Source organism: Neopsephotus bourkii, unplaced genomic scaffold, assembly GCF_033783945.1.
Source record: "Neopsephotus bourkii isolate Nb327-2 ecotype Australia unplaced genomic scaffold, CSIRO-AGI_Nbou_v1 NB_1600, whole genome shotgun sequence".
In the NCBI taxonomy this organism is placed as follows: Eukaryota; Metazoa; Chordata; class Aves; order Psittaciformes; family Psittacidae; genus Neopsephotus; species Neopsephotus bourkii.
In genome coordinates this window covers 806,905-823,260 of record NW_026902076.1, presented here as the reverse complement: position 1 = coordinate 823,260, position 16,356 = coordinate 806,905, and the positions used below count along the sequence as shown (strand labels likewise).

Genomic DNA, 16,356 nt, shown 5'->3' with positions numbered 1-16,356 from the left:
TTATGGAGAATCTTATGATGAAAATCAATTGCCTAATGACCCTCCACTTTTCCAATTTTCGTTTTTTATTAAATGGTCAAACACTGGTGAAGCTGTAAGAACCCAGAAGTGAGTGAACGTAGCTATGACATAGAGACCAATATAAAAGGAGAATGAATACTGAGAGAAATAAGGGGGGAAGGAGAGGGGAGAAATATTGCAGCCACACAGAAGCAGCAAAAGAAGGCAGCAACAGCTGTAAGTGCCGATTCCAGGATTCAACCACAAAAATGGAAAAAACATATGATAAAACAAGAATAAAGGCCTATAAATGTATGAACATTCTGGACCTGAATGAAAGACTAGATCTGCAAGGACAACCACCCAACATAAGAAGGACAAAGAGCTATTGAAGTGAGTGAAGAGGAAGCCACAAAGACGCTCCAAGGGCTGGAGCACCACTGCTACGGAGACAGGCTGAGAGAGCTGAGCTTGTTCTGTTTGGAGAAGAGAAGGCTCCAGGAGACCTTAGAGCAGCTTCCAGTGTCTACAGGTGCCAACAAGAAAGCTGGAGGGGGGCTTTTGACAAGGGCCTGTAGGGACAGGACAAGGGGGAATGGCTTTAACCTGACAGGGGGGAGATTGAGATGAGCTCTTAGGCAGAATTTCTTCCCTGTGAGGGTGCTGAGGCCCTGGCACAGGGTGCCCAGAGAAGCTGTGGCTGCCCCATCCCTGGAAGCGTTCAAGGCCAGGTTGGACATAGGGCTTGGAGCAACCTGGTCAGGTCAAAGGTGTCCCTGTCCGTGTGACCTCCCACATGCACCTCAGGTCCCCCAGACTTCCAGGGCTATTTGTCAGTAGATCAATGAGATATTCCTATCAGGGACTGCCTACAGCTTGTTTTGCGTAGCTGTTCATGTACTCAATTAACTTTGTTCCAGGACAGACTGCCTTTTCCTTGGCAGCTGACCACTCACCACCACCACTTATCATTTTGACAACATAATGGGTGCATGACTGTGGCCTTTTCTGTGGGATGCTGCAGTAGTGAGGTGATGCTGTGGAAAAGGATTAGTACCAGGAACAGAATTTTTCCAGCTGAAAATCAAAGCAGCAAATCTGCATGCCTGGGCTATGCCGCAGTGTGGTGGGTTTAGGGCTGGCACACCATCATGCTATTGAGTGGAGCTCTCCAGCTTTGCAAGGCAAAGAAGTTGCAAGTCCAAACTCTATGGGAAGCTGTCAACAACTTCTTAAGTATTCCACTGTGGGAATATACTTCAACTACTCATCATCTGCTGTATTACGCCCCAATTTGAAATTGCAAAATACATGGGTCAATCTTCACTAAACGTATTCTTCTTCAGTTTTTTTAGGACCAGCTGGTTTTCTGAGTATATCAAACAGGATTTGCATTGATGGATTAAAATGTTTTCCCATTTTCTACATCCAGTACCACCCGGAACACTTTAGATACATACATTATATATAAGTGCCACATGGAAGTTTAAACATCATTTGTACCTTTAACAGCTTATAATTTCCTTCTAGATCTCAGGAGAAAAACAGATACTTAAAAAAACCAAAACGTTAGGAACCCAGCTTCACAGGCATTTCTGACTGTCATTTAGAAAAGCAATTACAATGTCCAACATGAAAAATATATGCATAGCACTTTAGGTAGAAATAGTTACTCATAATGGAATCTGCTTCGAGTTAAGTTGGCTAGAGTGAAAATAGAGTTAAGTAGACAGAAACTCTCGATATCTTAACTGATTATGAAAAAGAAGGTTCTGAAACAAATAACTAAACAAGAGTATTGATCCAAAATATGGTCAGGTTACCCTCTCATAATTGTTGGCTCATGTGTGAGGAAGCATATTCTTTATTTTGCACTAAACATGGGCTTTATTGTAAAATTCAGGTACAAGGCACTTCATTTTGTGTTCAATATTCTCTTAACCAGTTAAGTTTTAACAAATTAAATATTTCAAATGGTTCTACAGATATTAATACCTCAGAAAACCTCATCTGCATCCAGTCATCAGCCCAGAGACTGCAATTTTTTATTCATTTTCCACATTCACTATACTTAATATTTTTACAACAGTAGTACCCAGGAATGTCTGCACACAGATATCCACACATCAAGGATACATATTTTATGATCTTCTTTTCTGTCTTATTTTAAAAGCTTGCTTTTAATTGTTGTAAATTAAATCAAACAGTAAGTCTTAACTGGTGTGTGAAATGTTCAACACAAGTAGGACTTCTTAATGAGGACTTAGGGGGAAATTTAGTCATTTAAATGCAAGAGGGCAAGCCTGAAAGTCTGCACTTTTGCATCTCCAAAGACTGGAGAGACACCTAAGGCCTGCTGATGAGTACTTCATGACAACAGGTCCCATCCTCTGGACCTGTGTCAACAGCCCAAGCACAGCCACACCAGACTTGTACACTCTGAAAAAGGATAGCTACATCAAACTGTCAACTGGGAAGAATTCCTGATCCATGCTAGCTCCTGAACCATGTCTAGGAATTTCAGAGAAATGCATTGGCTGACCAGAGCAAAGGCAGACACAGGATCTGTCTTAACAGTTTAACAGGGATGATCTGAGTTATAGAGCTATATCTGCAGAACTGGCACCCTGACACAGTTCAGTGTACTGGCACAGAAACAGCCTGCAATGCCCATTTGGGTTTCCAGCATTAAGGAGTCTGAATCCAGCTTGTCCTGAGTGGGATGGCTCCAGTAAAAGAGAACATTTCAGGTAGCTTAAAAAGCAATTTGATGACTAAGAATTACACAAGGGACCAAATTAAATCAAATGGCAGGAAATTTCAGCAACTTGGTAAGAAAAACACATTAATCCACTCAACTGTAAAATACAAGGTATAAGGTCCTACCACAAATCCCTGCACTGTTTAATGCAGTGTTTTAAACAGGAATCTTGTGCAGCTGCCAACATCAGAAGACATTTTTTGGAAGCATAATGCTCCACTTCTGAAGAAGTGAACATGCCAAACAGATAGTCTGTTGGACCTACTGCTTCATTTCAGAAGTTGCAGCTGTGATCAAGAGCAATTATACCAAAATCACTAAATTTATGATTGATGGGACAAATGGTAAGAAACAGGAGGAGAGTCAGAATAAACTAAAATCACTCAGAAAAAAAAAAAAAAAGGGATCATTAGATAAGCTCTGAAATCAGTATCTTGAGAATCAACTGTAAACATTCTCTAGATCACCTGATACTTTTCTTTTTCATATAAAGACATACTAGCGCATTCTGCTTAAGAATTAACCCTCTACATTTGGTTTGCCTGCTGATTTCTTCTCTTTCTGGCTCCCTTTCTAAATAGTAATTCGAAAATTGTCACTCATGATGCTACTAAAATTAGGCATTATGATTTTGTGAGCAGTTTTTTATTAGTTGTTTGAGTGCAACCTCTTTAAGATGAGATTTAATTTCTGCTCCCTATCGCACATCAACCTCAATGAGTGCAAAAGTAGATTCACACATCCCTATTTAGGGGAGAAGAAGAATCCTTAAGGAAGAACATAAACAAAAGAAAGCCAACAGTATAAATAGCCTCCCTGGACCCTATGTATTTTAATGCTACCTGTGGTGCAGTTACTTTGCTTTTGATAATCTTAGAAAAAATCTTATTGCAGTTTGCTAAAACATATGGGGAAATCATCCACTGATTCCATGACACAGTGTTTTGTCCTCTTTTTTTAAATGTAAGCTCAGCACTTGAAAGTAGCAGATGATTACAGACCACTAAAACCCAGGAAGACCCAGTAGACCAGCTGTCAATCTACTGATTTCATAAACCAGTGATCTCCCAAAGTCCTGGAGTATCCTATGTTCCTAGGATCTGAGCCTGTATATAGTAAAAAATGTCAGGAACAGGAAGGGAATGTCCGAAACAGGAAGACCTCCATAAAAGCATGAACATCATCTAGAACATGCCTCAGTGAGAGCAGACAGACCAACACTGCCATTAACAACCTATGCATCTTTTCTTTTGAGAACAAGGGTGCAATACCAATACATTTCTCCTACTCAACAGCCAGAGATGGCCACAGTTTGTGGAAAATATCTAGCATCCCACAACGGTAATGGAGTGTTCTTTGATTCCATAGTTGTAGCCCAGGATGTTGCATGTTTTCACTGCAAATCTTCAGGCTTTCTACGAGCACATCCATTGTCTAATTAGAACAAGCATCCCTTGCACTACACATCTATTTTCTCAATGGGTACCAAACCTCTACCCCAAACACAGCACGCAACCTCAAGATGAGGGCTTCCCATCTTATATTGAGGACCCACTACTTATGATTCTCAGTCATTCCTGAATTTTGGGCAGTCCTCAAAACACCTTTGGAAGCTCCTGGAAAGTCAAATTCTTTAAAAACCAAGCCCAAACTACAGTAAAAAAAAAAAAAAAAAGATTACTCAACAGAAAGTAAGATCCTGTCTTCAAAACTAAGGCCAAAATAATCTCTTCACTCAGGTGGATGAAATACTATTAACTCCAATTCTGCATATCTGCAACAGGAATTAACTATGAGCAATACAAAAGAAACTGCAATAAGCACATGCACTGCCTTTCAGTGCTCTGTCCCAGCTTTGCACCTGGGACAATATGAAGTCAGAATGAGGGGTTTTTCCCCCCATACTCTCCTGTGTGGTGTGGAAAGAGAAGGAGCAATAGGCAACGCAATCCCATGTCTCTACCTGTGAGATACATTCACCAAATGAGCGTTACAGAGGCAGGGCACAACCTGACATACTACCCAGTCTTCCAGCAATGTCTACTTGTATATAAATAGCTGCAACATCCCGTTATTTAAAATCAACTTAGTCTTCCCCATACACAGAATCACAGGATCACTGAATCATAGAATGATTAGGGTTGGAAAGGACCTTAAGTTCATTCAGTTCCAACCCCCTGCCATGGGCAGGGACACCTCACATTAAACCATGTCACTCAAGACTCCATCCAGCCTAGCCTTGAACACTGCCAGGGATGGAGAATTCACAGCTTCCTTGGGCAACCCATTCCAGTGCCTCACCACCCTCACAGTAAAGAACTTCTTCCTTATATCTAATCTAAACTTCCCCTGCTTAAGTTTGAACCCATTACCCCTTGTCCTACCGCTACAGTCCCTAATTAAGAGCCACATGCTTTGTGCTTCTGTGGTTATGATGAAGTCAGCCACATGTCACACTTAAAAATACTTGTTCATTCAAGTTACACAGGCACAACTGAAGAGATAGCTGACATCACAAATTTTAGCATCCAAGCACAAAAGGCTTTCAAGTAGTAGCATGGACACCGAGTAAAGGGAGTGAGATGTTTCTCTCAACCTTATTTTCTGAGTCAAAATCACATTACCTAAATGTGTAGGATAAATGGACACAATTAGCTAAAGAAGTCAAATGTATCCCAGGACTCAAGCAAAATAATGTAAAATATTCCCTAGTGAAAAAATAACCTGTGTAAATATAACCCTTGTGTTTATTTCTCTTGACAGGTTTATTTAACAACACAAATTTGGCAAATTCGGACATTATATCTCTTTTCATAATAGCAGCAACAAGAAGCAAATTAATGCAGCCTGCCACACTGCTACCTTCTACTAGAAATAATTACCCTCTTTTACTACACAACTTTGAATGATTCCTTAGAGCAGCATCCACACATAATCTTCTGAATATAGAACCTCTGGTTTCATTTTTCATTTCAGAGAGGGAAATTACAGTATCAGGAAGAGGAGCCTCCTTCAAGCCCTATTTGCATTCAAGAGGCTGCCAGTTGGGTAAAGTTTCTCCCCGTTTCAGTAGTTCTGTTTCCCAGCAACCCGCACTGTTGCCAGGAGAAATCCCGGGGAGAGTATCCTCCGCACCCTCCCCGCCGTGGTCCTGGGGGTACCGCTTTGTGCAACGCTGCTTCATGCCAGCACACACATTCAACTGTGAGTAGCATGCTAAGTAGCCTGCCAGGAACTCCAGGGACTCCAACAAGATTTTACGGGTTTTTTTGGAGAGGGCTTGGTGATGAATGATGAAGTCCTTTCTATTACAGTGTAGTTAGAGGTGATAAGGAAGTGCAAGGGTTTTATACTGGGGTGGTGTTACCTTGGAAGCACCCTTTGACAGCTGGATGTACCTCTCTGTTAACATATTTCCCGTATGCTTTTAATCTATCAAGCATTGTGTGTGCATACTAGCTTCCTTGTTGTTGTTGCTTTCCAGCTGCCAAGAGCTAAAAAGCACATGCAAATGACAAAAAAATCCACTTAGATTGACTTAACCTTTGCTTCTCCTTGCAAGATCTTCCAAAATGTAAATGTAATGTGTGGTTAAAAAATAATTCCTGTTTTTCCAATGACAGTACAATATTTACAGTTGTACACTTGGCTTGAAAACGAGCTGCTTAGTGTTTAGATATAAATACCTGACAAGGTGCAAAAAAAGAAAAGAGGAGAAAGACAAAAAGCCACAGTATTACAGACAGGATAAGCAAGTAAATTAATCTCACGCCTACCTGTAAAGATGTTGTAACCACAAATTTCAGTCGTCTTTCAGATAATAAAGTTACTTGGGGGTGAGGTGCTTCTACAAAGAAACATTTTAAACTCTGTCTGATTTGAATCTCAGTACGTAATTCTAAGAAATCTGGAGAGGGACTTTTTACAAGGGCATATAGTGATAGGACAATGGGGAATGACTTTAAACTGACAGGCAAGATTCAGGTTAGCTATAAGGGAGAAGTTCTTCCCTGTGAGGGTGATGAGGCCCTGGCACAGGTTGCCCAGAGAAGCTGTGGCTGCCCCATCCCTGGCAGTGTTCAAGGCCAGGTTGGACAGGGCTTGGAGCAACCTGGTCTAGTGGAAGGTGCCCCTGCCCATGGCAGGGGGTTGGAACTTCATGAGCTTTAAGGTCACTTCCAACCCAAACCATTCTGTGATTCTATTATTTTTATTTTGCAATTCCATTCTATTGCAAAGCTTTGCGCCTTGCACTACTCCACAAACTGTCAAAATATCAGGGAAAATCTCTTTAAACCTTCTCACCCTAACACTGCATATATATTTAGGCAAAAAATAAGCACAAGGTACCAGATTTTTTCCCTAATGCTGCAGAGTACAAAGAGGTTATGAACCCACGGAGATTTCCATGCCATACTGATTCACAGCTCTCATGGGACTGGCTGTCCCATGCACCAATTCTCCATTTTACCATTCACCCTTGGTAAGAAAGTACTTGTGGTTTCAGTCAATGATCACAGCTTGGTGATATGCACTACACTTTGTTGTATCATTACAAGTCAGCATAATTTAAACTGTCATGACAATACAGATTCACTGACTGTTGAATTATTTGAATTACTGGACGACCGCATGCCCACAGGTATCAAATTCCACTGGGAAGCCTTTCCACCAAAGACACATACTTAAAGTCTTGGCCTGAAGTCGTTTCCACATGCCCGTGGCTGCATATGCAGCCTAGCCATCTTCTCCAAGCTGCAGGGGATGAGACAAATTAAACTATCAGACCACAGGCCACTAATGCAATTCCAGTAATTTCTGTTCAGTGTTTTAGGGATGATAAAAAAGATTAGCATGAAGAGCTAAATTCCACTAAAACAAGTACAGAAGTGAAACAATTTAAAGGGTTATTTCTGCTTCTGAATGTTGTGTTTAGAAACTATTAAGACTAAAAGATGTCCCATTAAATGCAACATTAGAAATCAAATAAACATGTCCTAACAGGGTATATGATACCTAAAATAATTTCATTTTAAAATGTCTTGTGAAATTATCTCCATGTAAGAATAAAAGTTACACATTTCTTCATGCAGTTATTCAGGGTGGAATCCAACCTGTCTATACCCTGTGAAAAGCAAGTACTAACTCAGCAGGCAGGGGACAGAATAGGAAGAGTAAAGCAGTTCCCATAAAACAGCTGTTCATGTTCTGCATAAATTTAATGTCAAGAAGGATGTCTCTGAAGGAAAAGCAAGTGATCCCTGTTGTAAAACTTCCATACATCCTCGAGAAACTCTAGATGACATACCTCTCCTCAGCCTGGGGAAAACTGAAACGCATTTCACAGGTATATTCTAACCACTTGGAGTACCCTGTGAGACAGAAAGCACGTCCCACCCTGCAATGGGTCAGACTGTTACATAAGCAGAAACGTAAAAGTAGTGTGGCCAGAAAGAAAGCAGAACTGGGGGTATGGCTACAGCCTCTTGCAGTCACTTAAATACCATTATCCCAGGTAAGCTTTGGCTGGTTATTTTAACGTATTTGTGCAGGATGTCATTTCAGTCTCCCAACAGAGGAAGATTATCAAGATCCTGAGGGTATTCTGTAACTGCCGGAGTACCCTAGAAAAGATGGACACTGCTGCTACCACCGCAGCTAGGAGGTTCCATGTGAACAACAGGAAAAACTTCTTTACTGTGAGAGTGACAGAGCACTGGAACAGGTTGCCCAGGGGGGTTGTGGAGTCTCCTACACTGGAGATATTCAAGGCCCGCCTGGACAAGTTCCTGTGTGATGTACTCTAGGTTACCCTGCTCTTGAGGGAGGGGGTGGACTAGATGATCTTTTGAGGTCCCTTCCAACCCTTGGGATTCTGTGATTCTGTGATGTGCAGAGTCGTGGCACAGCTGAAGCTGGAAGGGGCCTCTGGAGATAAGCCAGTCCAGCTCCTCAGCTCAGAGCCAGGTCAAATACATCAGGTTGCTCAGGACAGTGTCCTTTCAGGTCACAACTGCCTGCAAGGATGGAGAAGTAACAACTTGTATGAGGTACTATTCAACCTCAGAGGCGAAAAACTTCAGAGAAGAAAAGCTTTCTTGTTATGTTGAAATGGAATTTCCTACATTCCAGTTGTGCCTATTGCTTCTTGTCCATCCAGGGGGCACCAGTGAGAAAAGTACGTGTACACCTCCCTTACTCACTCCCACCAGTTAATACCCAGTGTTAAGAGCCCCTGATCACGATACCCCAGCTTAAATGAATTTAGGCAGACACCCTTTCACTCTGAGATCACCTATTTGTTTTAACAATACCAAGGCAAATAAATACCAAGGTTGATGGATTTCTGTGAAGTCACTGGAAATAGCTGGTTTGTGCTACAAAGGGTTCTGTTTGTAGAAGTCAGTTAAATGGGCATAAAAAAAAATACTGTGAGCTGAAAACAACATAAATATTATTAACCTTCACTTACTCTTTTCATAATCAAGTTGGATTTATCTGATCCTCAACAAATTTCAAAACCTGGGAATTGGAGTTTTTTGTGCTGTTTTCTTTGCTTGCAGTAGTGCTGCTGCATTCGTTTAAAAAAACAATATTTCAAATGATTTCTTTATAGTGGTGCAATACAATGTCATGCTCTAAAGTAAAATCACATTATTTATTGCTTCTACCTTTATAGTATAACCCTAGTTTTCAGAATTAATTTTAGTTACCTTTCTGATGAAACATGGCTGCTTTTTATGAGGATGTGAGGATGTATCGCTTACAGTATTTGACTATTTTATGGCAGTGGTAGCAACACTAGTCAAGGACCCCTAATAATATAAAAGGAATGTTTTGTCCCAGTGAGTAATGTGAGGAAATCCCGTCTCAGCTCTGTTCCTAGCAGAGGTACTTAGGTTGTAACATACACATCTGTAGTGGGTCAACTTTTTTAAGGCAGTAAAGGTACAGCTCATGGGTAGACAGTCTCTCAATCGTTTAAACCTATTAAGCCTCTTAGCTGTATATTTATAGATTAATAGGGCAATAATTATAAATGTGGAGGAGGTCATGGTGAACTTTAGCCTGACCTTCTGTATATAAAAGAGCACAGTATTTCCATGAATTAATTCTTGCTTGAATCAGATCATGCTCTTTAAAGAAAACATTGATTAAAAAAGTCATTTAAGAGAGGATGCTCAGCAAAATTTCATATTGTTCCAATGTTTCATAACTCTTACCATTAAAAACGTGCATATTTTGAATCCCTTTGCTATATTTCAACTTCCAACCATTGAAGGTTGGTACAGTTTTCTTCATGAAGACAAAAAGCATGGTACTATGTCTTTTCTAGGTTTCATGTAACATTTAGATCATAATTAAATTGCCAGTTTGCCTGTTTTCTGAAAGAGAAGTTTTCAACCAGATGTAAACCAAGCAAAGTGAACTTTTATTGTTGGCAGAAGTCATGTTTTCCAAACATTTACTAATTTTTCTTTTTTTTCCTTAAATTGTCATGAATTACTTAAGGTCTTCCTTAAGTTTTGGGTATCAAAAATAGAAGCTGGATTTTACAAGTCATAGTGTCAACTGCAGTCTTGTTCCCTCTCGATATCTTCCTATTTGTGTATCAAGGATAACAAACTTTTGGGGTTAAACTGTTGCACTAAGAGCTCTGTGTTTAAGTGCACACCTAAGAACATTTCAAATGATTGGCACAGTGTCTGACTGCAACCAGATCTTTCATCAGCAATAACCTTACGATAAAACAAAAAAAGGGCTATGTAAACAAGGTCAAGTCTCACATAATCCCATGGTCAGCATGTTACAAAGGAACAGAAATGCACTTTAGCTCTTCACAGTACTAGATTAAAATGCAACTTTCACGTTGAAGCTGTCGCTCAGCTGTTTTTCTCTCTGCTGTTGTTTCCTCTCCTCTGGACTCCAGCAAAGGAGAGAGCAGTCTGACCTGGTCTCTGTACTCCTAAGGTTTGTGAATGGCAGTCAAGAACCCTCAACATGAGAGGTTCCCCAACAAACAATGTATCCCACTGAGGGGCAGAACACATTCATGCCCATCTAGCACCCAGAAAATATCAGGAACTTGAAGCGTAACGACCAGGATGCTACATAGATGCAACACAATAAACACAATGTGCAGGAGGCTCAAAGAGAGCCCAGAAGTGCCACTCACACGAAAATCTTCAGCTGCTGAAAACACCTTCCAGGACGCAATGCCCTGACCCAGACATGACTAACACCTGCAGTACTTCAGCATCCTCCCTCCAGAGTTAACTCCTAAGAGTGGTCTCAGGCTGTAGAGAGAGCCTGGTGCTCCTCTGCAGGGACCGCAGCAGTCAGTGGCAGCAGCCTCACCTTTGACAGCTGTGCACTAGCAGATCCAGTTGCTGTAGCACAAGGGAAGGAGCTGCAGGAAGAAGTCAGTCCATTACATCACACCAGGGAGCAGCAGGAGGAGATCAACAGGATCTTCAAAGATCGTGCACAAACAAGAAGCTAAATGCTCTGCTGCTCTTCACCTAGAAAACAGAGGCCCTCAACACCACTGAAGATGAACAGGATGGACATCTCCAGGTCACTGGATTAGTATCAGTGCTAGTAACCACTTAAAAGAGAGGTCTGGCAAATTATTTCCTCAAGTGTCTGCACACTGAGGCAGAGTTTGGTTCACAAAGAAGTATCAAGTTTCCAAGAGTGGCCATAAACCTATGATGTGACAAGAATGAGAGACCTGGCACAACACGCACAACCTAAGCAGTGCCATCAGTGGGAACAGGGTATTTAGGAAAGATTTACACAGAATAATACAATGGGGAGCTGCACTCTACTGAAACAAACTCCTTGAAGGCACAGAGCTGCAAGTGTGAAACTGAAATCACTCCTGCTGAGAGTCTCTGAGTCAAGATCAGAGGGAAAACGCTGGAGATGGTGTGGAGAAGATAAGTGGATGAGGCTTTCCACAACCAGCTGGCAGAAGTCTCTGGACTGCAGGTTCTGGCCCCTGGGAGATTTCAGTTCTCAGAAATCTGCTGGGAGGGTAACACCAAATTGTGTAAGCAAGTCAGGAAGCTGCTCTAGTAACAATTTCATATTTAAAGTGCCAGAGGTTGGTTGCTGACTAGCTGTTCAGAAACAGGGAAGAACCTGTGACACTGCAGCAGCAGATGACAGAGAGCTGTAGTGACCAAAAGACAATGGAGTTCAGGACCCAAAGGAAGGCTTCAAAGGCAAAGAGCAGATTAAGCATTCTGGACTTTCACAGCTCAGGCTCTGGTTTATCTAGGGAATTGTTATGTAGAAGTCCCTTAGAGGCTGTCACAGTGAGAAAGTGCTCTTCAGGTTGGTCTGAACTTTTGCAAAAACTTTCTAAGAGAGCTAAGTAACAAATTATCAAACAGAACGACTGGGAACTTCGTCAAAAAACACAGAGCTACTTAACAGATTAAAATGCAACAAGAAAGCATACAAGAAGGAGAAACAATAAGAAAGGACAAAGGAGGTATAAAATCATTGCCTAGGCATTTAGGCACAAAAAGGCATTTAGGCACAAAAAATTGGAGTTAAAAACTAGCTAGCAACATAAATGGCAGCAAGAAATGATTCCACAAAAAAATTACAGGAGTAAAAGAAAGCTCAGGGGAAATCTAGGTATATTAATGAATACAGAACACAGCCTAGAAGTAGTACAGAAAAGACCAAAGTACTCAAAATCTCTTTTGCCTAAGTCTTCACAAAGACTACTCCAAAACTTCTCCATGCAATGGTACAGTCAGAAAGAAAAACAGCAAACAATGCGAGCAATTGGGTGAGATGGTTTAGAGTGAGGTGTCCCTGCCCATGGCAGGGGGGTTGGAACTAGGTTATCTTAAGGTCCTTTCCAACCCTAACTATTCTATGATTCTAAAAAAGGGTTATATAGACTCTTAAAGAAGCTAAAGGTGTTCAAATCCAAGGAGCCATACGGACTTTTTCCAAAGTGGCAAGGCAAGCTTCCTGGTGAGCCCATCACAACACTGTGACAGATCTAGATACAGTGATATCTAGAAAAATCAATTATTGGGGGAGATCTCTGATGACGAGATACAGGTGATAGTAACAGACATTTTTAACAAAGGCAAAAGGAGGATTGAGGATCTACAGGATCCTCAGCCTCAGCTCAGTCCCAGAAAAGATCATGGAGTACATCCTCTTAGAAATTATTTCCAAACACATGGAGAACAAGAAAGTAATCAGGAATAGTCAACATATTTACCAAAGGCAAATCAAGTTCGAACAGCCAGGTGCCTTTTACAATGAAATAATTGGCTATGCAGATGAGGGCAAAGCAGTGGATGTAATATGTTGATTTTAGCAGGGTTTCTGACACTATCTCTTACAGGATTTGCATTTGGAAGCTGGGCAAGTACTGGCTGGAAGAACAGACTGCTAGGCACTAGGCACATCAAAAATTGGCAGAACCACCAGACTCAAAAGGCAGTGATCAATATCTTGTTGTCTAGTGCGTAGCAGGTTACCCCAGGGGCTGATGCTGGGGCCAGTACCATTCAATATCTTCAACAATAACATGAATGATGTGACAGAAAACATGCTCAGCAAATTTGAGGGCGACACTAAACAGAGAGTGAGAGCAGGCATGCCAAACAGCAGAGCTTCAGTCCAATGAGACCTTGAAAAATTTCAGGTCTACACAGAACCTTCATGAAGATCAGAAAGGGGAAGCACAACTTCTGCACCAGTACAAGATCATCTCAGACCTGCTGGAAAGACCCTGTGAATATACTGAATGCCAGGTTAAATATGAGCTAGCAATGTGCTCTCACTGCAAATAAAGCAAACCGTCTACTGGGCTGCATTGCAAGGAGCATGGGCAGCAGAGTGAGGGAAAACAACTTTTCCTCTACACTATTCTGGCAAGAATTCACCTGAAATACCACATCCAGTTTTAAGCCCTCAGTTCACAAGATACTAGTAAAATGGCAAAGACCTAAAGGCCAGTGGTTAAGCTGGTCAGCAGGCTGCAGCACACAAACCCACAGAGCTTGCAGAAGCTGAGCATTTCAGCTGGTGAAGGGTAAAATCAATGGACAATCTTAACGGCAGCTTAACCAGGAGTCAGAGAGACAAGTCAGGCAAACCCTTCTTAATAGCATCAGACAGTATCAGAAAGGGCAGCAGCCACTGAGTGTGCTGGAAAAGGTTCGTGCTGGACACAAGGAAAAATTCTATGCCAAGAAGGCAGTGCATCATTGGCGCAGGGGTTGAACTGGAGCGCCCTTCCAACCAACACTCCTCTGATTGTGTGATCTAAGACCAATTTAAACAAAAGAACGGTACTGAGTAAATGTTACACAATGTTAAAATTTAAATGGCCATTCTTTTCTGAAAGTAGTTTACATCTTAACTTTTGCAGTTCACTGGAGGTCCACACTGTTATTACATACATAACACCACATTTAGTCATAACATAAAAATGTCTGAAAAAATCATACTTGGCCTTATGAGGATGCCTTTTGTTACAGCAGCACAAAATCATTTTATGGAGTTGCTGAGCACCATGTATCTTCCTCCCAGGCTTTTACAAGCAATATGAAGGTACCACTTTAATGCAGGTAATGTACTACTCTTGGTAGAGTTCATTGCCCTAACAACATCAACTCAATCTCTGCACCCCCCTTTTAAGTCCACTTTCTCCACATCAGACACAGTATTCTTCCTGCTACCTTTCATTTCAACACTATGTTCTTGCTACCTTCAGCATTTTATCACGTATCTATACAGTGAAGATTTTACTGTTTTCAAAACCCTTCTTTCAATAGTTATATGCCATTAGAGGGGAAGGTGACTCCCCTTCTACCCCACACTGGTAAGACTTCCCCCTGCAGTCCTGCATCCAACTCTGGGGCTCCATAAGAAGGATGTGGAGCTCTTAAAGTGAGTACAGAGGAGGCCACGAAAATGATTCAAGGGCTGGGACACCTCTGCTATGGAGAGAGGCTGAGAGAGCTGGGTTTATCCAGCCTGGAGAACTATTCCATGATTCTGTGCTCATCCACTTACTCTCCCACCAGTACTGTCCCTTCTGTGTTTAAATATTTTTTTCCCTAAATTCACAGACTTTGTTAGAGACCTGCAGCAAAGACACAGATAAACGCTTTGCACAATGGGAGAATGCTCTCATGACTCAAGAGCACCCAGATGCCACTGTACTTCCTATTGAATAGTGCTGACAGTAACCTTGCAATGCTTTCAGTTCCCCCGAGCGCTGACAGGTGAAATTGCTTAATTCTCAGCTGCCACTTTGCTTACCTGACAATGCAAATTTACTCAAAATGAAAGGAGTTCCACTAGAAAATCACAGAAAGAGCTATTGTCCAAGAACTTAAAAACACTTTGCAGATGTTACGGTTTGAAGATCCACACCATGGTTAGGCTTTATTAACAGAAAAAGCAACGACTAGGGAAATCTGTTTAAAACCCTGAATAGGATTATGCCCCTCAGTAAAAATTAAACAGAAAACTCATACACAGCCAAGAGAAGAACAAGCATTCGCTTGCCGGCAGCTCCAGCAATCGATTAATTCCTATTCCTAAGACCGGACCGCACAGCAAGCGTCACTGTGCACCTAAATGACGAATCAACCGCACTCTTCAGGCACCCGCCTGACTCCCCATGAATACCCCCCTTCGCTGCCGCTGCCCGACACGAGCACTTCACCCGCCGCCATATTACCCCCTCCCCACACACCCCCCAACGGCTGACTGCCAGGCATGCGCCGCAGCCCCGCGCAGGCGCTGCAGGAACGACTCCCTCCCCACACCCCACACCCCCCCAAGCCGCCGCCCTGTGCGCACGCGTGCAGGGGTCGCCTGAGGGAGCGGGTGTTCGCATTCCCACCCGCGAGGCGAGGGGTGAGCGGGATGGGGTCAGTCCTTACCTGCCACCGGCATGTGCTGGTTCCTGCCGGGGAGCGCTTCTTCCCGCTGCGGCAGCCGGGAGGCCGAGTCGTTCATCCTGAAGGTGAAGCTGAAGAGTGAGCGGAGGAGGTGCCGCGGCGCTGCCAGCATCACCCCTGAAGGGGAGTTGGCGGGCCGGAGGGGTGAGCGGCCCGGCTCGCACTGCCCTTTAAGGACGGGCGCCGGCCTGAGCGGGAGGGCGGGGTGGGGACTCGAGGCGGGGTGCGAGGCCTGCCCCCTGCCGAGCGGTGGCGGGCACCGCCGGACTCACACCACACCTACCCCTGGCCTAGGGACTCTGGACGGGGCGCCGCATCCCCGTTGTTGTGTCTTGAGGGGATCTTGGTGAAACACTCGCCGCCCACCCCGGCTCTGGAGGGGGCACATAACTCACTGTGCCCTGGGAGATGTGCCCTTAGGTCTGCGTGCACCGAGGGGTGAAGGCACCATTCGGTCACACTGACATTCCTCGTAGGGATTGGCTGCCGTGGTTTGCATGCGCCCACCCAAAAGTAGTCCAGTCTTGGAGCTCGGCCTGCTGAGCTTTGACCCGGGCCTTCCTTTCCGAGCTGTAAACGCCTGTGGGGCATGCTCCTTGCTCTGGAAGACCATGCAAGGCATGCGTCATCCTTGGAGGC

General features: G+C 43.0%; 1 protein-coding gene across 1 annotated transcript in view; it reads right to left on the bottom strand.

Annotated features, from left to right (window-relative positions):
* MSRA (methionine sulfoxide reductase A) overlaps positions 1 to 15,897 on the bottom strand; it is a 282,899-nt gene extending 267,002 nt beyond the window's left edge. Inside the window, exon 1 of the mRNA XM_061372202.1 lies at positions 15,700 to 15,897. Coding sequence (XP_061228186.1) covers positions 15,700 to 15,829 — 130 coding nt within the window. The 5' untranslated portion in view covers positions 15,830 to 15,897. The remainder of the gene's footprint in view (positions 1 to 15,699) is intronic.
* Between the last annotated feature and the right edge of the window lie 459 nt (positions 15,898 to 16,356).